We start from the raw sequence: 26,073 nt of genomic DNA, 5'->3' as shown, positions 1-26,073 counted from the left end.
ATGGTGGCGCACGGCGGCTTCCTGCTGCGCGCCCTGGCGCTGCTGCTGTGGGGCGCTTGGGACGCCGCCGAGCCCGCGGAGCGCGGAGACCCGGAGCTGCGCCTGGAGGCGGAGGTACGGGGTGTGTGCCTGGCGGAGGGAGGGCTCGGTGGAACTCGCCTGAACTTGGCTGGGGACGGGAGCCACCTGGCCGTCCCATCCGAAACCGCAAACTGTCGTTCCTTTCTCTCTGTCCTCTTCACGCTTGAATACACAAAGAGTTCATGGGGCAGGGCTGGGACCACACAGGCTGGCCGGATCCGCAGAGGTTGATGGGGGCGGGACTGACGGGATGAACTGGCACCCCCTCATCCGCATCGCCTAGGCTGGGGAGACCCGGACGCTCCTCCATCCGAAGCCCCTTGCGCCATGAGGGGAGACCCAGATGAGTGAGATGGACCAGCCTGGATTGAGGAGACCTCAGTCCTGGCTTCCTGGCCTGAGCTGTCCTGGGCAGGAGCAAGCTGTTCAGACTGCTTAGAACAGTTCAAGCTGTCAGATATTTCACCTGGATAAAGTAGGGGGAGAATAGGAAGAGTCTGTAGAGGTGCTTATTGGGAGCTTACAACAGTGCCTCGAAACTAAACTTGAGATGAGGGATGGACAGGGAGGCGAGCTGAAGCTCAAAACATTTCCCTGACATTCCTACCCCTGGACTGGGTAAGTTGGTGTGAGGTTAGGATTTGAGGCATCTGTTTTCTAGGTAAAGGTCATCGTTAATAACACAGCAGGCTCTCTTCTTTCCCAAAGTAGCATTTCTGGGTTCCTGTCTTAAGAATAGATCAAGAGTCTGCCTCCATATCTTCCCTAGTACCCCCCCCCTTGCCTTGAGGGAGTCAAGATAAATTGGGGAACCATGTAGAATGAAGAGGGCTCTCTTTGGATAGCACTTCCTTCCACCGGCTTCCACCGCTGCTATGGAATATTCGGAAATGACCTTGCTTTAACAAGGGATCGTTCTCCAACTCCTTCAACCTCTCCCCTTCTAAGTGACCGCCCAGCTCCCCCCCACTCTTTGCTCTGTGCTCTCCCTGTTTGCATATTCAAGAGTTCACTTTGTCTTTCTGAATTTAAACTCTTACAACATCAAGTGCAGAGTCCCAAGATCCCAGGAGAAGATTCTATCTACCAAGCCAAGTCTTGTTAAGAGTCCCACTCCCATCTCCCCTAGTGTGGTCCCAGGCAATCCTTGGCAAGGGAACAGAGACAGTTATCACTGCTGCCTGTGCCTGTGGTGGCCCCAGATGGAGAGAATTTCATCCTGGGATGTATTTAGAAACTTAATATCTAGCAGACTGAGTTCTTTCAGTCTATTTAACAACACCCTAAAATAAAATAAAAGGAGGGGGAGGGGATTTTTAGCTCTGAGCATGAGAAATATTTTAAAAGCACAAACACTGTGGAAATGTGTAATGGGCATATAAGCATCTCTGCATGCCAGTTCATCTGTGCGTGTATCCGTGTTTCTGTATATGGCTAGTTGCATGGACTTCCTGGAGCCAGAGTAAGTCATTTAACCAGTGGAGGTTAGTCATGCCCACTTCCCAACACTGTTGTTTGCTTCTGTGGAGTTAGTGTGTGTAACCTATGCTCAGTATAGTACTAAGTACATAGAAAGCAGTCTCTAGAAGAAATCTGCTCTCAGTATTGTTGGTGCTCTTATAATTATCCTTATCATTATTTGAGAGAATAGCAGCTCAGGTGAAAGCCATGGTTTGGCCATGATTACTCCTACAACAGTAACACAGGACAGAATATATAAGGCAACTCTTCTCAGCAATGGACAACAGGCAGCACACGACTACCACTCCTAAGGATGGTGTTATGGTTATTAGAGCTTCATTATGATTACTTCCAGGTGCTCATGGTTCATGCCAGTAATCCTAGCTTCTCAAGAGGCTGAGATCTGAGAATCACTGTCCAAAGCCAGCCTGGCTGAGACTTATTTCCAATTTAAAACTGAAGAGCCAGAAGTGGAGCCGTAGCTTAAGTGGTAGAGCTGTAGCTTAAGAGGTAGAGCATCAGCCTTGAGTGAAAAAGCTAATGGTCAGCACCCAGGCTCCAAGTTCAAGCCCCAGTACAGTTTAAAAAAAAGAAAAGAAAAAAAAAACTAGTGAAATAAAATGACCCTTTATTAAGTTCACACATATTGTGGACCAGAATTTTAACTAGGACACCTCAAGGCAACTTGTCCCTGCTCTGCATTGCCTAGAGATGGGCTCAACTAAAGTTGATTCCTCACATATCTGGCAGTTGATGCTGGCTGTGAGCTGAGGGCTCTGGTCTCCATGTAGGCCTAAGCAGAGGATCTCTCCTATGTGCTGTTTTGGGCTTCCTTACAACATGTGGCTAGGTCCTGAGGGTGAGTATTGAGAGAGACAGAGACAGAGACAGACTGAGATTGTATTCTTTTTATGACCTACACTTACAAGTTGCACAATATCAACTTCAGCTGAATTACATTGACTAAAGCAATCTGAAGCCCAGCCCAGGTTCCAGGACCACACTTAGTAGGAGCAGTGTTGAAGTCAATCCTTTTCAGGAAATATAATCATCTCAAAAGGAGTGCTTATAGGGTGAACCAAACCTTTACCTTAGTTCTTGGCTCCAGGAATATTCTCTACATGCAGCGTGAGCAACTAAACCCCAGGCAAAGCCTGGGTGGCAAAGTCCAGGGTTTTCAGGGGTATTGAAACAGCTAGACTCTGTGGGGGCCACATCACAAAGTAGGAACTACACTGAAGGGCGTGCATGTATGTAAGGACATGTATGTATTTGGTTGGATGCAAGTCCTTGCCTTTGGATCACGGTGGCCTGTATAGGGTGAAACTATGAAGCCTACCAAAGAACAGCTGTTGTACCCCCAAAGAATGTCTTTTTAAAAATTCTAGAAATTAATCAATTCTAGAAGATGTGGGAGGTATGGTCTAACCAAAATGGAAAAACAAAAACAAAAACTTTAAATACTCCATGTGAAACCATAGAGATGCCATAACTCAGGGTTAAGGACTCTGACCCTAGGATAAGACCTGCTTTAACAAACCTTAGAAATGGGTAGGCATAATATGCTTTTTGTCCTGCAATAATTTCCTTAAAAGACAACTGCTTTATAATAACATTATAAATTGCACCTCATGACACATGCAAGAGTTACAACAACAGCAACAAGGGATGGAGACAGGAAAATGGAATTCTGCTGAGATGAATTAATGCATTAGTGAATTGCAAATGTCAGATGGAAAGTAGGAAATGGGATGTGTCATGTGGGAAGTGTAAAGGGCGGTTATATGGATATAATATTAACTTTTTAAGTAGGCTAAAATAAGTTAAGAATGTGCTTAGATAGGGCTGGGAAGGTGGCTCAGTGGTAGAGCGCTTGCCTTGCATGCCTGAGGCCCTGAGTTCGACTCCTCAGCACCACATAAGCAAAAAGAAAAAAGCCGAAAGTAGCACTGTGGCTCAAATAATAGAGCGCTAGCCTTGAGCTGAAGAGCTGAGGGAAAGCGCCCAGGCCCAGAGTTCAGGCCCCACGACCGGACCCCCCACAAAAAAAGAATGTGCTTAGGTAGATTAAGGAAGTCTCACGCATATGTATGCATGCTCACACGCACACACACACAAGTGTATACACACACACACACACACACCAATTAAAACAAAGCTTTGATAATGCCTGCAGACTAATTCTGTCTCTATAGGGCTGTATATCCTGGAAATTTTATATAAATGGAATTATACCAAATGTGGTCTTTTCTGAAAGAATAGTTGGAAATTTCAACACTTCTCTCCCAATAATAAGCAAAACAAACAGATTTTTAAAAAATCAAGGGGCTGGAATTGTAGTTCAATGGGAAGAATATTTGCCTGCCATGCATGAGGCTCTGTGTTTGATCCCCAGAACCACAAAAAAATCAGTAAGCATGAAAAAGACTTGAGCAATATTGTCAACCATCTTAACCTAATTGATATTGACAGAAAATTACACTCCCAAAATACAGAGTACACATTCTTTCCAAGTGCATGTAGATTATTTACCAAGATAGGCCATATGCTGACTCTAAAAGAAGTCTGAATACATTTCAAAAGTCAAAATCTGGCAGATTATGTTCTCTGACTAAAGCAGAGCTAAATTAGAAATCAGTAATGATAAAAAATATCAAGCAAAGCCCCAAATATTTGGAAATTAAATTAACTGTGAGCAATAAAATCACAAGAGAAACTAAAAAATATTGAAACTGAATAAAGAGCATTTTATCGTTATATGTTGCAGCTGCTGCAGCACTGAATGAAATTTATAGTTTTAAAAGCCCATCATGGAAAACAGAAAGGTTTTAGATCAATAATCTAAACATCCACTTTAAGGAAGCTAGAAAAAAACCAGGCACCTGTGGCTCATGCCTGTAATCCTAGCTCCTCAGGAGGCTGAGATCTGAAGATCGCAGTTCAAAGTTGGCCCAGGCAGGAAAGTCCATGAGACTCTGATCTCCAATTAACCACCAGAAAACTGGAAGTGGCAATGTGGCTCAAGTTGTAGAGCGCTAGCCTTGAGCTGAATTGCTGAGGGACAGCACCCAGGCCCAGAGTTCAAGCCCCACAACCTACAAAAAAAAAGAAAAAGAAAGAAAAGAAAAGAAAAAAGCTAGAATTGGTGGTGTGGCTCAAATGCTATAGAACTATCATTGAGAGAAAAAAAAAAAAAACTAAGGGACAGCACCCAGGTCCAGCATTTAAGCTCCATTACAGGCACAAGAAGGAAAAAAAAGCAGCTATAAAGAGAACAGGTTAATCTCAAAGGGCACAGAAGGAAAGAAAGAATAGAAATAAGCTGTGTGATAATACACTCATATTTTCCCCCCACTTTTCTTTTTTCTTTTTTTGGGGGTCCGGTCATAGAGTCTGAACTCTGGGCCTGGGCGCTTTCCCTCAGCTCTTCAGCTCAAGGCTAGCGCTCTACCCCTTGAGCCACAGCGCCACTTCCAGTGTTTTTTTTCTCTTTGTTTATGTGGCGCTGAGGAATCGAACCCAGGGCCTCATGCATGCAAGGCAAGCGCTCTACCACTGAGCCACCTTCCCAGCCCTTCCCCCCACTTTTCTGAGCATAGTTTTTTTTCTGTAAGAGGACTAAACTTCATGAATGATCTCTATGATTTTCTCTAGCTCTAGCATTAGATTTGATGTGTTTGTATTTTTTTGGGGGGGGGTCCAGTCGTGGGGCTTGAACTCTGGGCCTGGGCGCTGTCCCTCAGCTCTTCAGCTCAAGGGTAGCACTCTATCACTTGAGCCACAGCGACACTTCCGGCTTTTTTCTTTTTGCTTATGTGGTGCTGAGGAATCGAACCCAGGGCCTCAGGAATGCAAGGCAAGCACTCTACCACTGAGCCACCTTCCCAGCCCCGATGTGTTTGTATTCTTATACAAACACATTCCTCTATACACACATGTATTAGTTTGTGCAGCTAGATATGTGTTGTTTTTTGCTTGTTTTTGGTTCTGTTTTTCAAGCAGGGTCTTGCTATGTTGTCCAGTCTGGCCTCAGTGTTTTAAGATTATAGACATGTGTCCCACACCCAGCCATGTCTGGCTGGTTGGATGTGATCTGTGTTCCCAAGTGTTTGTGTGTTTCCCCACATCCTGTGTGCATGGCTCTACAGGTCCCTTGTGTGCACAACAATAAAAGCTGAGGGTTTTCCAGAGTGGGCTTTGCCTGGGAGGAGATTTTCTGCTTACAAAGCTGTTATGAACAAGCTCATTGTTGTCTACTTGGGAAAATTAAAGCTGTTCACAATGCTTACAAGTAGGAGAAGCATCCGCTGTTGAGTTGCAAGATTGAGAGTTAGTAAATGACATCATTGCCCTGTACCCTCTCCCTGCCCCCACTCCAAGCCAGACTTTATCCTATGCTGGAGCCACTCGGCTGTCCCAAGCAAGCAATCTATCCATCATTGGCTTTGCCTGGCCCTTCTTTAGAACAACCAGGCACTGGTTCTAGGTCCTGCTTTCCGCTCAGGGACCTACCATATATTCCCAGTACAAGGTACTGCTGTTTGTTGCCCTGGGAAGATGTTGGCACTTCTGTGGACTACCTACCCCCATATGCAGTGTCTCTTTCTCATACCTTGGAGCCATTCATTTGACTTGTGAGTCAGAAACCCAGAAGCCAGGGGTGTGGAAGCCATTCCCAAGAGCTCAGTGCAGTGACTCATGAGTATGGGGTGAATAGAAGCACAGAAGAGTCTCCAAAGAGTCCCAGAGGAACACAAGTTGGTGGAAAAGCATTTGTCAAGCCAGTTTGAAAAAAATCATGAAATCTGGCAAGAGCTTGGTAATGGAAGCAGGAACATAGCAGGGAGAGTCAGCATACTCCTCCCTGACCTCAATTTTGGAGCATTAGCCCTAAACTTAGCTCCATAGCTTAGTGAGGTCCATGTGCCCACCCATCTCAACAAATAAAACTGGGCGTGTTTATACACCTCTATAATCCTGCTCTAGGATCATAGTCCAAGGCTGGCTGGAACAAAAAGTGGGAAACCCTATTTGAAAAATAGCTAAGGTAAAAAAGGACTGGAGGTGTGGCTCAAGTAGAAAAGCATTTGTCAAGCAAACTCAAGGCCCTGAGTTAAAGCTGCAATTCAGGAAGCAAGCAAGGAAGGAAGGAAGAAAGGAAGGAGGGAAAAAAAGGAAAGTATATTCTACATCTTCCTAAGGACAGAAAATGAAATATAGAATGAGATACAGCAAGGGTTTTGGACACAGCCAGACAGAACTTTAGGAACATGAGACTAGGGAAAATAAAAGGAGTGAGGGGGAGTCTGGTGGTAGAAAGTTGCTAAGCTGATCTAATTACAAGGCAATTGTGAAGTTGAAAGAAGGCAGATAGACTTTAAATGTCCCTACATCTGTCAAGAACTTGTTGAGTTCCTGATTACTGGCAAATGTTTTTGTGTATAGAACATGTCAAGGCAGAATGCTAGTGATCATCCCTGGCATCTTGATTGGTAATGCTAACTAACGATGTACTTGAGGATAAGAAAAACCAACAGCACCACTATGACAAGACCAAAATAATCATAAAATAGAACATAAAATGGACCATATTATAGGGAAAGCAACATGGTCTTGGCATTGTTTGCCAGTATGCAATCTTTTCATTCTTGGCTTCATTCTTGCTGCTGAAGTTCTAGGACATAAAGGATAACAAAGGGGCTGAGTTCCAGAGTCATTTACCAAAGATCCTTTCTGGAGATAAAGTTCTGTGACTAAACACACACACACACACACACACACACACACATGCACGCACGCACGTGTGGTATTAGAGACCAACCTAAGGGCCTCAAACATGCCAGAAAATGGCTCACTAGTTATCCTATGCCCCTAGCCTTTTCCTCCCTCATTTTTTTGAAAGTCTTACTAACCTTGCCCAGGTTGGCCTTGAACTTGAGATCCACCTGCTTCTTCCTCCCAAGTAACTAGAATTATAAGCATGTGCCACCACACCCAGCCAAAAAAATATTTTTTTTCCAATGATACTTGGGTCTGAGTCCAAGGCCTCCAACTTGCTAGACAGGTGCTCTACTGCTGAGCCACACCTCAGACTTTCCTGTCCAAGCTGGTTTGGAACCCAGATCCTCCAATCTCAGCCTCCTGAGTTGCTAGGATTACAGGCATGAGCCATGGGCACCTGGCTCCCAGAATAGTCTTACTGAATTTTCATAATGCTTCTGTGAGAAAAGTCAAGCTTTCCCCTTGATTTCTGCATTGGGACACAGGGAGGTTAAGTAAGTTTGCCATAGTTCACATAGTCAGATACATAAGTAAGCTACCATAATTGATATAGCTGGAATATATTTTAGGGCTCGAATCCAAAGGTCACATTTTAGGGAAGAGGATACTTAGGCTCAGAGAGATTGTACCTCAAGACACCATGTAACTACATCAGGAATAAAACTCAAGACTTCCTGTCCAGTGGCTCTTGCACTGCCAGTCCTATGACTCTGAGCTCTGGATTTAGCCCTAGGATTCATCTTGGTACACTCACTGTTGATCATACCCTGCTCATAAATGGCCCTTCCCGGGGCCGTGTTCAGCCTCTCAGGACAAGTCAGCACAGAGGTAGGACTAGAACCCCCAGAGTGGCAGTCCCATCAGCTAGCTGGTCTTGAAGAACTGTTTTCAATTTGCCTAGATACCATAGCCACTCCCAGGGACTTTCAGAGGTGACTCCCCAGGAAAGTGGCTCCGTCCATACCCAAGTGAATGAGCATGTTGGTGCAAGCTTTTTGACCAGGGCAAAGTGAGTCACCTAAGAGCCACAGCCCTGTAGCTTCTATAGTCATTCAGCATCAACCTTGGGCTCTGTTGAAAAGAGGACAGATAGAGACCAGGGAAGACAGAAAACCACACAAACTTCTACATGAACATTCCACTCACTGCCCCTGTGAAGGAAGGAAAAGATGACCTAGGCGAACTCAGAGTTCCTAAGACACCAGGAAAAGTCCTTCCCCTCCCCCACTTCTCCATCCCTTCCCCTGGGAGAAAAGGAAGAAATGACCCAGCAGGTGGGGGGATGATAGAGTTAGGATGAGAGCTGTTTCCCACTTCCATGTCTTCTGTGCTTTCTCCACCACGAGGCTACCTTCTACCTGTTCTCTGCACTCCTCCTTTCTCTCCCACGTGTGGGGTGGGGTGTTCCTTTTACCTTTGCAAGGGGAAACTGGGGCACAGAAAATGGGCTTACTGTCAAAAGTTGGGGCCTTCTCACCAAAGGAAACGCTCTACATTGACAGTAGCAAAGGTCCCCTCCTGCAAACTGTTAAATTTTTTTTAATATATCCATATTAAGCCTAAGCTGAAGAGTCCATAAATCCTGATCAAAAGACTAAAATGCTTTTATGTCCTGTATTTCAAATGCCTTTTTTCATTCTTTCTATGCCTCTGTGTAGTGGTTGCTCCAGGAAGGTGCTCATTCTGCTCACTGGGAATTCGACCCTGCCAGGCCACTACAGGATCCCAGAGCTCAGCACTGCCCCATTGATGGCTCTTAAAAAACAGCCTCCACCCCACCTTGTCTGCCAGAGAACTGAGGCTGCTGCAGCCCAGCCAGGAAACCGGAGACGCCGCCAATTTCCACTTTCCCCCACCCTCCTGCCCTCAATGCCCCCGAGGCTCCACAGTTCCAGTACCCCAGCCAACTCTCTGATAAGGGCTGGGTGGGGTTGTGGGGAAAATATCAGGGCAATGCCAGCCAGGTTTTGACCCATAACCTGGTGCCTTCCAAGTCACTTGCCCAGCAGAACTGCACTCAAAGGAGATAATCATTCCCTAGATATTCATTGCCTAGAAAGCCCACTGTTCATTCTCTCCTGAGAAACTGAAGAGGCTAGGAAGAAAACAGGCACCTGGCTGAAGAGGGCAGGTACCAGGTGATCGCACCTGAATTGAGTGTTCTCAACTCTCTTGAGTTGTCCCTGCTTTATTCAAAAACACTTCCTACTCATGCCTGTAATCCAGGCTACTCAAGATGCTGAGATCTGAAGATTGCAGCTCAACGCCAGTTTAGGCATGAAAGTCTATGAGACTCCTTTTTTTTAAATTTAATTTAATTTTATTTGTGAACATACTGTACAGAGGAGTTACAATTACATGGGCAGGATAATGCGTCCATTTCTTACCAAGCATTGCAGCCTCCTCCTTTGTTTACCCTTCACATCCCTTCCCAGCCTCCCCCCTCCCCCCCCCCACATCTATGAGACTCTTATCTCCAACTAGCCACCAAAAAGCTGGAAGTGGAGCTATGGCTTAAGTGGTAGAGAGAGAGGAGGGAAAAGAAAAAAACTCAGGGGGGCTGGGAAGGTGGCTCAGTGGTAGAGTGCTTGCCTTACATGCATGAGGCCCTGGGTTCGATTCCTCAGCACCACATAAGCAGAAAAAGCTGGAAGTGGGGCTGACGCTCAAGTGGTAGAGTGCTAGCCTTCAGCTGAAGACCTGAGGGACAGTGTGCAGGCCCAGCTTTCAGGCCCCACAACCGACCAAAAAAAAAGAAAAGAAAAAACTCAGGAACAAAATCCAGGTCTTGAGTTCAAGCCCCAGAACCAGCACCAAAAAAACCCACAAAAAAACAAAAACAAAAACTACCCATGTTGCTGTTGGACTGCATTCCAAAAGTGTGTAGTTCATTTTCCCTCCAAGGTGAAGCATGAGATCACATATTTATTGAACACTTACTCTGTGCCGGGCACTATGTTAGATGTGCATTACTTTATTTCATCCTTTGAGAGTCCTGTGAAGTGTATCTCACTCTCACGCTGAGATAAAGAAACAGAGGCACAGAGCAGTTAATTAATTTGTCCCCAGCCACCTAGCAGACTCAGAATTGGGAATAGATCCTCAATCTCCAGCCCTGTGGCTATTCCATGTGGTCACATTCTTTTGAACATTAGGTTATTTTACAGGATCCCCTTTAATCCGTTACACATCTGAAAGCAATGCACATTTACAAAAGGGAAGAAGAAAACAACACTGCTGACATGCTAATAAACCAATACAGAAAAACAACACAGACTAAACAACACAGACTTGGAAATTGTACTGTTGTCTAGAATGAAACTCCTTAGGGAAAATGGCTAGATGAAAGTGGCCTTCTGTGGAAGTTGGGTGTAAATGAAATCCATAAAGAGGAGGTTGGACATGTGCAATGATTTAGGGACTTGCCAGTACTCTCAGTGTCTAGTTTCATTCCCAGTCATGTGTTTTCCTTGAGGCAGCAATTTTGATTAGAATTACTTTAAGACACAGAGCAAAGAAGCCAAACTTGGTGTTGTATGCATGTAATCCCAGCATTAAAGGAGGATCCTAGTCGGGAACCAGTGACTCAAACCTGTAATCCTAGCGACTCAGGAGGCTAAAATCTGAAGATTAGGATTCAAAACTAGCCCAGGCAGTAAAGTCCCTATGAGACTCTTAGCTCCAATTAACCACTAAAAAAAAAACAGAAGTAGAGCTGTGGCTCAAAGTGGTAGAGTGCTAGCCTTGAACAAAGAGCTCAGGGACAGTGTCTAGGCCCTGAGTTCAAGCCTCGTGACCAACAATAACAAAGGAGGATCCTACAAGCAAGTTTGTGGTAGCCTAGGCTAACCATAATCAAGTGACGGTTGATCACGAAAGAAAACAGAGAGGGAGGGAAAAGGAGGAAAAATTTAAAGGAAGATAGAAAATTGTTTCTATATAGATAACACAAGGAGGGATAAAAATCAAAAGCCAATTCACGTCTGCATGAGAATTAAGCAGTAGAGGTATCTTTTTTCCTTTATCCAAGGTGACATATATGGGGCTTTATCGGTGAGACAGACAGGCAGGGATCCAAGTGCATTAGCTCCCCACAGGAAGTGGTTCGTGACAATACTGAACCACTTTTCTCTCGAAGAACTTGTTCATTTGGAGAGCAGTGCAAGACCCTGAGACCATGAGACGTTTGCTGTATTACACTGATTTCCTTGGAGGGGAATTTACATTATCTCCATGTTGTCAGTATCACTTCAACATCACCAGGTGATACCCCAGGCTACTGCACCTGGTCTCCCCTCAGTACACTTGAGCCAGTACACTTCTGAGCCACCTGGAATTCTTCTTTCTTGCATTCTCTACAATTAATCCATCAGCACTACTGAAATCAACCTACACTTCCTACCATAGCCTATGGTTCTGCCTCTCTGACTTCTCTTCACTCTGCTTCTTTGCATTCCTGGGGCTTGAAACCAGTTCTTGGATACTCAAGGCTGGTACTCTACCACTTGAGCTGCAGCCTCACTTCCTGCTTCTTTCTGGTTAATTGGAGATAAGACTCTCATGGGCTTTCCTGTCCCAGTGGGCTTTAAGCTGTGATCCACAGATCTCAGCCCCCCTCAGTGGCTAGGATTACAGACCTGAGCCATGGAGCCACCAGAGCCCTCCTTCTGTTCCTTAATCAGGTCAGCCTAAGGACTTGCACATGTGTTGTTTCCTCTGTCAGCAATACCCTTCCCCATCTCACTACATGGCTGGATGAATGTTATTCTTTATTATTATTTTTTTTGAGTCCGGTCATGGGGCCTGAACTCTGGGCCTGGGCACTGTCCCTCAATTCTTCAGCTCAAGGCCAGCGCTCTACCACTTGAGCCACAGCGCCACTTTTCTTTTTGCTTATGTGGTGCTGAGGAATCGAACCCAGGGCCTCAGGCATGCAAGGCAAGCGCTCTACCACTGAGCCACCTTCCCAGCCCTGCATGTTGTTCTTTAGGATACAGGTCTAATATTTGATCCTGGGCAGAAGTGTTCCACTTAGACCTCCTGATTTCTCAGACCCATCATCCAGCTTCTTCAGAGCACTGTTTGTTTTTTTTCTGTTTACTTGTTACCTGTATTTTTCATTGTCTCTAGCTATTCAGGCATGCACTCTTTAAGTAAATAGAAGAAGGAAGGTTTAGTTTTCTAATTCAAAATACATGTTTCTACCAGGCATCAGTGGCTCACACCTGTAATCCTAGATATTCAGGAAGCTGAGATCTGAGGATCATGGTTTGAAGCCAGCCTGAGCAACCAAGTCCATGAGACTCTTTTTTTTTTTTTTGGGTCTGGTCATGAGGCCTGAACTCTGGGCCTGGGCGCTGTCCCTCAGCTCTTCAGCTCAAGGCGAGCGCTCTACCACTTGAGCTACAGTGCCACTTCCGGTTTTCTGGTGGTTTATTGGAGATAGGAGTCTCACGGTCTGTCCTGCCCGGGTTGGCTCTGAACCGCGATCCTCAGATCTCAGCCTCCTGAGTAGCTAGGATTACAGGCGTGAGCCACCAGCGCCCGGCAATGAAGTCCATTTTATGGTGGAGAAATTTGTGGTTTAGAAGGAGGATGCAAGCTGGAGTTCAGCTGTAGGCCAAGCTGAGTCCAGAACCCATAACTGTTCAGCATGCACACTAGATCTCTAATAATGCCTCAAGATAAGCAAGCCAGACCTTCAGAAGTAATTGAGTAAACAGTTTTCCTGAGACCATCCAACGAGTCAATGATGGCCTGGAAATGGATACTTTGGACTTGGAATTCTTTCAGCTATAGTTTACAGGCCATCTTGGGACAAGAGGAGCATGAGCAGGATATATGTGCCTTGGCCCCTCGCACGCCAGGAGAAGGGACAGGATGCTGTGTGGTGGGAAGGGCTGATGTTCCACTCTCCCCCAGGCCTTCCTGGAGAAATACGGCTACCTCAATGAGAATGTTCCCAGAGCTTCAGCCTCCACTCGATTCAGCAATGCGCTCAGGTAGGATGGAGGAATGTGGAGGACTTGGGGGGTGCAGGTTACATAGTTCTTACTTTTCTCTCTTCCTGGAAGGCTGGCTGGCCATGCCCCCTGGAAAGCAGTTCTCACACTGCCACTCACCCCCTGGCTCTGTGATCCTTTATTTCAATTCCTCCTGGCAGAGAGTTCCAGTGGGTGTCGCAGCTCCCTGTCAGTGGTGTGCTAGATGGGCCCACGCTGCGCCAGATGACACGTTCCCGCTGCGGGGTGGCAGACACTGGCAGTCATGCAGCTTGGAGGGAGAGGATCAGTGCCCTGTTTGCTGGACCCCGGGCCAAAATGAGGCGCAAGAAACGCTTTGCCAAGCAAGGTGAGTGCTGTTGAATTCTAGGTTGGGATCCCCAATACACTGAAGCCCCACCTTCAACCAGAGACCTTTCCCTAGTGCAAAGAAAGGGTGTCAAATAGGACCTGTTGACTCAAGAAGCATAATTTATGCTGACTACAGAGATTTAAACCTCAATTGACTTGCATTGGTGAATTTTCTTTGTATAAGTATTTTCCAAATCAAGTCCCATCAAATCCATTTAACTCCTTGATTTTTTTTTTTTAATGCAGGGCAGTTAAATTGTTGCCAATGTTTTTCATTTCTATTTACTGAAATTACTTCCATCAGAATCAACTCTTTTTCAGAGTAATTATTCAACAAAGTTATGATACATCAATTAGTTTTATTTTCTTCAGAGCACATTTCTTTAACAGCATTATTGAGATGCAGTTCACTTATCAGGCAATTTACCCATTTAAAGTGACCAAGTCAGTGATTTATTTATTTTTTTAGTATAGTGCCAGAATTGTGCAACCATAACCACAAGTAATTCCTAGTTCCAGAACATTTTCTTTACCCTACAAAGAAATGTATGCCCCTAGCAGTTGCTCCCTCCTGCCCCTTCCACCAACCCCTATCAACTGCTTTCTGTATCTGAGGATTTGCCTCTTCTGGACATTTCATTGAACTGTATTTTACACATTACAGTGTCTGCTGTGAATTTTTTCTTTGTAGTCTTGTTTTTTTCTCTTTTGTTCCTTTTCTTCCCTCCCTTCTCCCCTGTCATGTGTGTGTGTGTGTGTGTGTGTGCAAATGCCAGAACTGAGGCTTGAACTCAGAGTCTCACATTCTCCCTTGGTTTTTAACTCAGAGCTGGCATTCTACCACTTGAGCCATACTTCCATTTCCAGCTTTTTGGAGATGACAGTCTTGTAGACTTTTCTTCCTGGGGCTGGCTTTGAACTGAAATCCTCAGATCTCAGCCTCCTGAGTAGCTAACATCACAGGCATAAACCACTAGCATCCAGTCTCCTCTGCCTTTTTCTTCCTTCATTCCTTCCTCTCTCCTTCCCCTCCCTCCTTCCCTTCATTCCCCCCTTTCTCCCTCCATCCTTCCCTCCCTCCCTACCTTCTTTCCCTTTTCTTTTCCTTTCTTTCCTTTCTTCCTTCCTTCTTTCCTTCTTCTATTTCTGTCTCTGTTTCTGTCTATACATATTTAATGTCGTTCTAGGGATGAAACCCAGGGCTTCACACTCTACCACTGCCATCCTCCTCCCCTTCCCTCTACTCTTCCTTTTCCTTCTCCTCTTTTTGTTTTTTCCTTGCCAGTCTTTGGCCTGGGCACTGTTCCTGAGCTTCTTTTTGCTCAAGGCTAGCACCCTACCACTTGAGCCACTGAACCCCTTCTGGCTTTTTCTTTTTTCTTTTTGGTCCGGTCGTGGGGCCTGAACTTGGCCTGGGCGCTGTCCCTCAGCTCTTCAGCTCAAGGCTAGTGCTGTATCACTTGAGCCACAGCACCACTTCCAGTTTTTTTCTTTTTGCTTATGTGGTGCTGAGGAATCGAACCCAGGGCCTCATGCATGCAAGGCAAGCGCTCTACCACTGAGCCATCTTCCCAGCACCCCTTCTGCCTTTTTCTACTTATGTGGTACTGAAGAATCAAACTCAGGGCTTCATGTATGCTGGGCAAGCACTCTACCACTATGCCATATTCTCAATCCATCTACTCTTATTTTTTAAGCCAAATATTCTGGGGCCAAATGGTACAGATCTAGGATTTGTGAAGTTTTGATTCTTCTGTCATTTTTTTTTTTTTGGGGTCCAGTAGTGGGCCTGAACTCTGGGCCTGGGAGCTGTCCCTCAGCTCTTCAGCTCAAGGCTAGAGATCTACCACCTGAGCCACAGCGCCACTTCCGGCTTTTTTCTTTTTGCTTATGTGGTGCTGGGGAATTGAACCCAGGGCCTCAAGCATGCAAGGCAAGTGCTCTACCACTGAGCCACCTTCCCAGCCCCCCTTCTGTCATTTTTTTTAAATGACTTTTTACTTTGTGTAATTTTAGTATCATCATTGCTTTGATTTCAATCCATTTTAATTTTCAAGATTTCTAACAAGATGAGGGTTTTTATTTCAGTCAGTTCCCATCTATAATTAATTTTACTGTGAGTACTTGGGGCCTTTGTGACTCTTAATTGTGCTAACTACACTTATTGGCAGTATTTATTATGAATGGGAATACAGGCACTGTTTGTGTTCATGTCTTAGCTCATCCTTAAGGGAACTGTCCACAGCTGGAGGGCAGCTGTTTCTACATCCAGCTGCCATAGGTAACCTATACAGATTGAACCCATTCCTGCCAGAGCAAAGTGTCAGCAAGGAGGTCCAAATGTCCCTCGTGTCTGCATGTTCTGCATCTCTGGGCCTGTTTCTGGGAAGGACAGGAGAGGTGTGAAATCAGGATTTTTGATAGAACAGAGATACCATCATCCCTGGAGTCAGAAGCCCTGGTTCAAGTCTCAGTTGTATGACCCTGGCCGTGTCACAGCTCCCAGGGGTTCATTTCCCCATTCTCCCTTGTACTGGATGCCAGTCTTCGGTTGCAGAGAAGAGCCATCCCTGAGTACCAAGTTCAAAAGCTGGTGAGAATGAGTAAAAACTAGGGGTCATCTCAGAGTGTCTTGATGCCCCACTTGGGCATCCCCTGAGTTCCTCCTCTTCCTCCTCCTCCTCCTCCTCCGGACCTGGGCACCATCCCTGAGCTTTTCTGCTCTAGGCTAGTGCTCTACCACTTTGAGCCACATCACCACTTCTGGTTTTCTGGTGGTTAATTGGAGACAAAAGTCTCATGAACTTTCCTGCCCAGGCTGGCTTTGAACTGTAATCCACAGATCTCAGCCTCCTGAGTACCTAGGATTACGGGCGTGAGCCACCAGCTCATCCTGTATCCTTCTTTGACAATCTGGAACCTCATTTCTCTCTCTGCCTCCAGGTCTGATTTTAGAGCCCTCTGTTCCTTCACAGAACTGGTTGGGTGTGGGGGGGGAGAGCAGCCAGCACATGCCAGGCAGCTTCATGTTGCTATCCCATTGGAGCTTCACACCTTACCATGATGTAAGCCATACAACCCCACTTTGCAGATAGGGAGACTGAGGCCTGGAGAGAGTCTACCATTGATGTAAGTGGAGGAAGCAGGATTCCAACTCATGTTCTTCCTATTGCACCAGTTGCTTGCTGGGAGTCAAGACTCCAAGGCCTTCTCATGCAGAGATCCCCAGCTTTCCTCCCTTCCCCCGTTCCTTTCTTCTTCCCTGTAGACTTTAAATCAAGGGTGTGGGGCTCAAGGCCATAGGCAACTAGTGCTGGGGGTCTGCCTCCATGAAAAACAGCCCTGCCCAGTCAGGAATTTAAGATTGGAACCTGAAGCAGCCAGCCTTCTCCCAGAGGGGTGTGTGTGTGTGTGTGTGTGTGTGTGTGTGTCCAGGGGCGGACATGGGAGGGCAGGGGAAAAAGCTCAGGCTTCCCCCACCCACTGGGGTACTTCCTTCCTGGCAGGCACACCAGTGAACCCCAACCCTGTCTCCTCCCAAGAAAAGCAGTCATTTTCTCTCAATTTCTGTGCCTGTTTACCATCCCTGTCCTTCTCTCCTTCCTCAAACCACCACACACCACACACATACACCACACATACATACCACGTATACACATATACACACCACGTATAACACATGTGAGTTTCACCGATGACTTTTATCCTCAGACCTTTCACCTTCCCTAAAAATGGAAGAATTCCTGCCCTGAACTGCAGGAGGGCAGAAGGAGCCCCTTCCACTTGGCTGGAAGATGAAAGGGTTGGGTCCAGGGTGGAGTCTAGAATCAACTCCTCTGCAGCCCGTTGTGGAGGAGCCCACCCTAGGCTGCTCTGTGCCTATCCAAGTCTCACAGTGACAGGCAAGAGTATTCTTTCAACAAAATGAATCACTGAGGCCCAGGCCTTTGCTTCCCCCTTCCCTGTCTCCCCCTCTCTCCTCAAAGTCCTTCCCCCTCCCTCCCTGAGGGTTGTTCACTGGCTGAGAGGCAGAGGCTGGGTGAGTGCCAGGCCAAACAAGCTCAGCATTGCCTTGAATGGAGTTTGGCTCAAGAGTGGGAGAAAGGACTACCCACCCCCCTCCTCTCTCCCTGGAGAGGAGCAAGGGAGCCCGGCTCCTGTTTTCCCTTAGAACTCGCTTCCATCTGGAGAATCTCAGCCAGTACAGAGCTGCAAGTGATGTTCTAGCAGATTTATAAGCCTGGCGTCCCAGCAAAGGGTCTGTTTATCTCTGTGGTGTAATGGAAGGAGCACTGGACTGGGAGCTCAGGGCTCAGCTCAGCAATTCACTCCTTCTGTGGCTCTGGACAAGACCCTTCCCCCCTCTCCAAGTCCCCAAGTCCCCGTTCCTCCCCCACCACCTCCCCTGAGCCCACAAATCCTGCCTCTGAGCTATGAGCCCTCCACTTGGGGTCACAAAAGTAGGCCATGAGAAAACTGCAGCCAGACTTTCTAAACTACCCTGTTCCTGCATATGTGGCCAACTAAATAGGCCCAGTTTTGCCACCTAGGGCTGGTACAGAAGCCTGAGTGCCAGCTACCAGAGAAGAACTGAGGTTTAGGGTAAAGGATAAAGAAAATTTTAAAAAGATGGAAAAGTTGTGGTTGGATGGTGACAACACATGCAACATTGTTGTTATTTATCTTCACCTCAGAGCTCTCGGGAGGAAGGCTAAGGGAGGGAGGGGTCAGGAGTCAGGAAGGGACCTCAAGCAGATAGGTCTTATGGTTGTTGGCCAACCTCAAGTCCCCAGGTCCTGGAAAGGGCAAGATGGAGACTCTAGGAGGTGGCAGGAGGCTGTGAGGGGGTGGAAGGATCTGCTGGGACCATCATAGCCATGATCTCACTGTACTGGTCCCCCGCTGTTCCCCCACTCACAGGCAGCAGCTGGAATTGGCTGCCAGCGAGAGGCTTTTTCTGGCTCAGTTCATGCCAAGTGTAGGGATTCAGACCCTTCTTTAGGGTGAGGGGCTTCTCCTGGGTGGAGGCGACATCTCTCCCTCAGGCTGGATCCTCCCCAGGCTAAATCACTAGGCTGGGGACTTTGCAGGGCAAGGGTAGTCCTCCTGGTATGAGTGCTCCCCTGGGTACTGGCCTATTACTGGGTCAAATGGAAGCTGCCCAGGGTAAAGGCTGTGTCTTCCCCATCAAGTCAGAGGCTCTCTGGAGCCAGGCCTACTCTTCATCATACTGAGTCGATGGGGACCAGCCCCAAGCTCAGCAGCAGGTTTGGCTGATGTGGCCTTTCTGGGTGACAGGTCACAAATGGTACAAGCAGCACCTCTCCTACCGCCTGGTGAACTGGCCTGAGCACCTGCCTGAGTCGGCCGTTCGAGGGGCCGTGCATGCTGCCTTCCAGTTATGGAGCAACGTCTCAGGACTGGAGTTCTGGGAGGCCCCGGCCACTGGCCCTGCTGACATCCGCCTCACCTTCTTCCAAGGAGACCACAACGATGGGCTGAGCAATGCCTTCGATGGTCCAGGTGCTGACACAAAGCTGCTGTTCACACAGCAGGAATAGAACCTGACTAGGAAAGGCAGTGTGTGGGTGGATGGGGGGATGACAATGGATTCTATACTCTCCCCATGTCATGGCTAAGTTGTACCTCCTCCTCAGTCTCCTCCTCTGTAAAATGCTAACCATGCTCCCTGCCCCATAATGTGCCACCTGTTTGAAGGGTCGTCAGATGAGCCTCTGTTTGGAAAGTGTTTTGCAAACTCCAATGAGTATGTCTTATTCTGGGAGGATATTTTGAGGTCCCTTTACCTATTCCTTGCTTCTAGCAGGCCTCTGCTTCTCTTATTCTCCAGAAAGGCACCTTAAAAAACAGCTAGAGGCCAGGTGCCGGTGGATCACGCCTGTAATCCTAGCTACTCAGGAGGCTGAGATCTGAGGATTGAGGTTCAAAGCCAGCCTGGGCAGGAAGTCCGTGAGACTCTTATCTCCAATAAACCAATAGAAAATTGGAAGTGGCGCCGTGGCTCAAGTGGTAAAGCACTTGCCTTGAGCTGAAGAGTGCAGGGATAGCGTCCTGGCCCAGAGTTCAAGCCCTACGACCGACCAAAAAAAAAAAATCTAGAGGCTGGCCAGGTGCTAGTAGCTCACAATTGTAATCCTAGCTACTCAGGAAGCTAAGATTTGGGGATCACAGTCTGAAGCCAGCCTGAGCAGAAAAGTTCCTGAGACTCTCATTTCTAACTAGTCATCAAAAAGCTTAAAGTAGAGCTGTGATTCAAGTGGTAGAGAACTAGCTCGAGGGGGAAAAAAAAAAGCTAAGGGACAGTGCCCCAGGCCTTGAGTTCAAACCCTAGTATTGGCACACACATACCCCTAAATAAATAAATAAATTCATAGCTACCATTACCCTACCCCTACCCTGAGAGCCACAGTGTTTCATAGACCCACAGCTAGTTCCATTTGTCCCCAGTCAGTCTAAAGGCTTCTGTCTGCAATATAATCTGCTCTCCTTCTACAGGCCCCTGACCTCTATCAATCACAGCTTGGCTGGGCTTCAGGAAAACTGGAAGGACTGTTGGCTAGCTTCTAGGACATTAGCAGTGCAGTTTTCTGACCTCTGCATCAGGGTCACATACTCATGGGGAAAGTGACTAGTGAGCAGAGGGACCCTGGAAACAGCATACATAATATGTTCTATGTCCCCTTGGAAATGAGAATCACTGATCAGCCCTACTCATTATGCTCAATCCTATGATGAGCAAGGAGATGGAAGCCCCCAGAATAGCTTCAGCAGAGGAAGCGTAGGACTGCAAAGATATGTATATTTCTAAATTATATGCATGAGTTGGGTGTGTGTGATTTAAATGGTAGAACTGGCTAGCAAGTGTGAGGTTCCATGTTCAAATCCTAGTACTGGTGAGCACTGGTGGCTTATGCCTATCATCCTAACTCCTCAGAAGGTCAAGATATGAGGATCATGGTTTGAAGTTAGCCTGGACAGAAAAGCTCAGGAGACTCTTATCTCTAATTACCCACCCAAAAGTCAGCTGTGGCTCAAGTGGTGATCACTAGCCTTCAGCAAAAATGCTGAGAGACAGTGCCCAGGCCCCAAATTCAAGCCCCAGGACCAGCACAAAGCAAATGACCAAAAAAAATGCATATATGAGCTGGGCTTGGTGGTACACACTTGTGATCCTAGTACTCAGGAGGAAGAAGCAGGAGGATTATGAGTTCCAGGCTAGGCTGAGCTACATAACAAAACCCTGTCTGAGAGAGGGAGGGAGGGATGGAAGAGGAAGGGAGGGAAAGAGGAAGGGAGAGAATGACTATACACATCAAAGTGCATCCTATCCTAAGTTTAGGATGACTCTTTACACACCAAACACCCAGCACCCAGACCAGGAAACAGAACAAAATACCTTAGCTTCCTCCTTCTAGGAGCAACCACTATTCCTATACCAAGATCATCTTGAAAGTAATGCGTGCAAGCATCAAGTGTGGCACGCCCAGGCACACACACCTGCATCTTCTTAACCAGGAGGTTAAGCTACCTGTCCAAGTTCACAGGACTCTTAGATAGATGCTGAAACGAAGACTGGAGGAACCCAAGGGTCTGGCCTCACGTCCAGCGTCTTTCCCCTTGCTGCCTCTTAGATGACTCCATACCCCACAGCTTAGTCCTCTACTCCTATCTGCACACAGGCTTTACCCGACTTAACTAGAAGGGGAATTAGACTGGCAGAAAACACCCACCCTGGCCTCCAGGCACAGGAGCTGGGGGAGGGGGGGGAGTGGCGGGCGTGGCTCGGTCTGACTCCCCGCGCCGCCTGCAGGGGGCGCTCTGGCGCACGCCTTCCTGCCCCGCCGCGGGGAAGCGCACTTCGACCTAGACGAGCGCTGGTCCTTGAGCCGCCGCCGGGGGCGCAACTTGTTCGTGGTGTTGGCACACGAGATCGGCCACACGCTGGGCCTCACCCACTCGCCCGCCCCCCGCGCCCTCATGGCGCCCTACTATAAGAGGCTGGGCCGCGACGCGCTGCTCAGCTGGGACGACGTGCTGGCAGTGCAAAATCTGTATGGTGAGCTCCCCCCCACCGCCCCCGCCGCACGCCTGCACCCCGCACCCCTATCCCCCAGGATGGGATTCCCCATCCTGAGCACATCCATCACCCGGTCTCCATGGTGACACCAATCCTGAAGCCCTAGATCTGAGATCTTCAGGCTCCTGCTCTCCCCAGGATGAGACCTCCCCCAGCCCCCATCTCTCCATCAGTCCCTGCACACCAGTTCCTGTGTCCCCGCCCCCACCATCCCTTGCCTTCCGGTTCTGAATTCTTGCCCAGCCCCTTACTCTGCCTCTCACATTGGGTCTCTGCCCTATCCTGGACCCAATCCAGTCCACCTGTCTCTCATCCTAGATGCCAAAACCCTCCTCTCTGCCCTCAACCCCAGCTTGCTCTCTGCCAAGCTGTCTCTCAACATCATCCTGAGAGGCCCAGGTCACTCAAGGCTGAGGCTGCTCTCCCAGAGCAGTTTTACCATCTGTGGAGAGAGATTGTTAATTGGGACCCTGCTTATCCCACACTGCGATTGTACTAGGGAATGCCAAGACTGGGAAATTCACACAGAGTAACTATCACAGGCCAGGCACTTATGCACACAGCGTGCCCCAAGTATCTTTGTTCACAGATGAGGAGAAAGGGGCTCAGTGAGTGTTAGGTGACTTGGCCAAGATCACAACTTGGAAATTGTAAACCAGGCAGGATTCAGGAGCTGGTGCCCAATTGGCAGCTTGTTGGAAGCCCTTCAGGAATGAAGCACGGTGTTGTAATGATTGTGATTACAACAGTAGTTAGCAGGCTGGAGACCTGAACCCTACTCTGGAGCTACTTATGTTGTCCAGAACTCTGGAAAGATTCCCCTCCCTGCCTCCCCCAGCCCTTAGCTCCAAATCTTTACTTGGATTATATTTCAGTAAATCCCTCTTTCCCAAGCAGTTGGGTTTAATGATCTATGGATGGCATCAACAACCAGAACAGCTCTTGCCTGCCCTCTTTCCCCTGCCTTTCCAACACAAATCATCATGGCAGGAGTCAGGGAGGGGGAACTCTTGGGCATTCAGTTTACCCCCATTTCAAGTTCCCCTCCCTCTTCTCTCTTTGCCTATAAAGGGAAGCCCCTGGGGCGCTCAGTGGCCATGCAGCTCCCTGGAAAACTGTTCACTGACTTTGAGGCCTGGAACCCACACAACTCCCAGGGCAGGCGCCCTGAAACACGGGGTCCTAAATATTGCCACTATTCCTTCGATGCCATCACAATAGGTAAGATGGTCCCACATGAACCTGGCTTCTTGCTTGCCTCCTCTCCCACAACTCCAGGCTCCCCAGGGCTGGAGTACAAGACCAGCGATAGGTGATATCACCTAGAAATCCCAGGCTCTCAGAAGCAAAGCACTGCTCTTCTCTTAACCACTTCCCTCCCTGTACCTGTGCATGTCCCACCCTTTGCTGGGGGACCTAGAAACCTTTCCTTCCTGGAAAGATGGTAGAAGGCTGTTGGTCCTTTCTCACCTCTCTCTTATCTCGGAGCAGATGGGCAACAGCGACTGTACATCTTCAAAGGGAGCCACTTCTGGGAGGTAGCCGTTGATGGCAATGTCTCAGAGCCCCGCCCACTACAGGAAAGGTGGACTGGACTGCCCCCCACTATTGACGCTGCTGCCGTGTCACTGGAGGATGGGGACTTCTACTTCTTCAAAGGTACTAGCCCCCTGGGGAAGCTGAGAAAAATGAGGTATAGAGGGGAGATGTCCTGCTCAAGACTGAAAGAAGGGAGTCCCAGACAGTGAGGCCTGGGTGGAGACTCTTCTCACCCAGAGAACCTGTGACCAAGGGAATGGATTCCCTTAGGTAATGGAGTAGGTGTTCAGCTTTTTCCCAGGAGCATTCTGAGTCTGGAGGGAAATCAGACACACTCTTGAGCTCTGCTATTCAGCAGAAAGAGTGGTCTTTCAGGAAATTCTGCAGGGCTGTGTGTTAATGAGGATGTCTAACTTTTGGAGCTTGCATTTCTTGAAGAGTGAGGATACCTCAGGTTTATTGGGAAAGAGGATAAAAAGCTGGGTGCCTGTGGCTCACACCTGTAATCCTAGCTACTCAGAAGGCTGAGAACTGAGGATTGAAGTTCAAAGCCAGCCTGGGCAGGAAAGTCCATGAGACATTTATCTCCAATAAACTACTCAGAAAAAGCTGAAAGTGGTGTTGTGGCTCAAATGGTAGAGTACTAGCCTTGAGCAAAAGAAGCTCAAAGACCATGCCCAGGCCCCAAAGCTCAAGCCCTAGGATTGGCACCAAAAAAAAAAAAGAGGATAAATGATAATGACTTGTCTGCAAAATATTGGCAATGCTTTAGAAAATAGCATCTCTTCATTCAGCCAGTGTTATATTATATACTAGGCATAGTTGAGAGTATTAGGGATCTAACAGTAAACTAAAATCTCTGCCCTCATATGCGTATTAGTGGTAATGGTAGTGAAGAAACTTCCAAGCCTTCCTGGCTCCTCAATCCTCACTCCAGGGAGGGTACCTTCCCCTCTCCCTACCACCAAGCTCCTCACCTGTGCAGCCTGGGGCAAGTAAGTTTTTTTTCCCATGCTTTGTCCTCTGCTGACACCTACTGGGTGTCTAGACCATGACAATCTCTTCCCTACTGTCCAGAACTAACTCCTAGTGTAAGCCCTCTTTGTCCCCAGTGCTAATCACCTTGTGCAGAGGTGGAGGACCAATGGGTGAGAGCCTCAGCTCACCCTGGCTCTCCCGATGCTGGACAGGGAGTCGATGCTGGAGGTTCCAGGGGTCCCAGCCGGTGTGGAAGTCTTCACAGCTGTGCCGAAGAGGAGGCCTGCCCCGCCACCCAGATGCAGCCCTCTTCTTCCCTCCTCTGCGACGCCTCATCCTCTTCAAAGGTGCCCGCTACTATGTGCTGACCCAAGGTGGGCTGCAAGTGAAGCCCTACTATCCTCGCAGCTTGCGGGACTGGAGTGGAGTCCCTGAGGAGGTCAGCGGGGCCTTGCCCAGGCCTGATGGCTCCATCATCTTCTTCAGAGATGACAGCTATTGGCTCCTTGACCAAGCTAAACTGCAAGTGACCACCTCAGGTCGCTGGGCCACAGAGCTGCCTTGGATGGGCTGCTGGAATGCCAACTCAGAAGGTGCCCTGTTCTGATGGCACTTGACCACTGAATGAACCACTGGTGCCTTCTGGACCAACTTTTTTTCCCTGCCCTAGGGGCAGAGCCTGTGGAGAAAGCCACAGCCTCTCAGCAGGCAGCCAGGAAGTCCTCTGAAGAGCCTGGTGTCTCAGAAGCCAAAAAGGGTCCCTTTTTCCCAGAGGCCTCTTTCCTCCCTCAGCCTTGGGAATTGTGTTTTTTCTATTGAAAGGGAGAGTTCCTTCAAGGAGGCAATACCGCTGGGATCCAGTGAGCGAGGATGGAAAACTTATCAGAGGGGTGAGGAGTATTTTTACAAGACTGTCCTGCTTCCTTAGGGCCTCAGTTCTTGGGTGAGTGGGTGCTAGTTCATCAGAGGCCACACACACACACACACACACACACACACACACACAATCCTCACCCCTTCTGCATTCCCCACTCCCAGGTCAGATGGAGAACCCGAGGATCAGAAAAGACCTGAAGTCTGCCCTGCTATAGGCCTAGGGGATACTGCTTCCTCCAGGCTTTGCAGGTTGGGGGAGGCCTCCTACTTCCTAAGCCCTCATTCTCCAGGCCACACACAGAGCATTCCCAAACCTGCTGCTGTCTGGCCAGGAATAGCTGGGATTCCTATAGAAGGAACCAGTTCCCCAGCCTCTTCTGCTGCAGTTAGTCTCCCCGTTTATTTTAGCATCTGAGTCTTCAGCCCTCCCCACCCCACCCCACCCCACCCATCAGGCCTCATTTGAACGCACACAAGTGACCTCAGCAAGCCAGGCTTCCAGGGAGGGGAGAATGGTCTGGCAGGGGTGCAGCCCTCAGCTCCCCAGGGGCGATGCTGGCCTTATGCCTTCTTTTCTTCTCAAAGGATGGCCTTTGACTGCCCTTGGATGAAAGTACTTTGAGATGCCTTGTCCAGAGGAAGCTCCCTGCAGGCCCTTTCATTTCTCTGGCTTGGACCCACAAGAGGGCACCATGTTCATTACTCACCCCAATGCACTGACACTTTGATTCGAGGCTTTATTGAATGAGGGAAGGGGCGGGGTGGAAGGGGAAGAGTTTCTCAGAGGAAGGGAACCTGTCTTCTGCCCGGAGGACCTGAAAGAGATTCAGGTGCGCTTGTGTTGGGGACACGGATCAGGTGAGCGGGAGGGACTGAGAGTCCTCGGAGGAGGAAGTGGGATTCTAA

General features: G+C 48.1%; 1 protein-coding gene across 3 annotated transcripts; it reads left to right on the top strand.

Moving 5' to 3' along the window:
- On the top strand, positions 1-24,968 carry Mmp28 (matrix metallopeptidase 28). 3 transcript variants are annotated; one of them, XM_013013262.1, is made up of 8 exons: positions 1-114; positions 13,246-13,325; positions 13,487-13,674; positions 18,975-19,199; positions 21,508-21,753; positions 22,846-22,995; positions 23,338-23,433; positions 24,504-24,968. In XM_013013262.1, exons 1-8 carry the CDS (start codon positions 1-3, stop codon positions 24,896-24,898), a joined length of 1,494 nt encoding a protein of 497 aa, XP_012868716.1. In that variant the 3' UTR covers positions 24,899-24,968. The 3 variants fall into 3 exon arrangements, with proteins under 3 accessions (XP_012868716.1, XP_012868715.1, XP_012868713.1); XM_013013261.1 differs by having other exon boundaries at positions 23,296-23,433; XM_013013259.1 differs by having other exon boundaries at positions 23,266-23,433.
- The last annotated feature ends 1,105 nt before the right edge of the window (positions 24,969-26,073 follow it).

This window comes from Dipodomys ordii, unplaced genomic scaffold, assembly GCF_000151885.1.
Source record: "Dipodomys ordii isolate 6190 unplaced genomic scaffold, Dord_2.0 Scaffold19, whole genome shotgun sequence".
NCBI classification, from domain to species: Eukaryota; Metazoa; Chordata; class Mammalia; order Rodentia; family Heteromyidae; genus Dipodomys; species Dipodomys ordii.
The sequence above is the reverse complement of the archived record's forward strand: the minus strand, read 5'-3'. Positions and strand labels throughout refer to the sequence as shown.

Bases quoted from the DNA above. Each gene is read 5' to 3' on its own strand.
- Mmp28 (XM_013013259.1), top strand. From the start codon at position 1: ATGGTGGCGCACGGCGGCTTCCTGCTGCGCGCCCTGGCGCTGCTGCTG. The intron at 19,200-21,507 runs GTGCTGACACAA...CGCCGCCTGCAG, and splicing joins CAATGCCTTCGATGGTCCAG to GGGGCGCTCTGGCGCACGCC. The intron at 21,754-22,845 runs GTGAGCTCCCCC...TTGCCTATAAAG, and splicing joins GGCAGTGCAAAATCTGTATG to GGAAGCCCCTGGGGCGCTCA.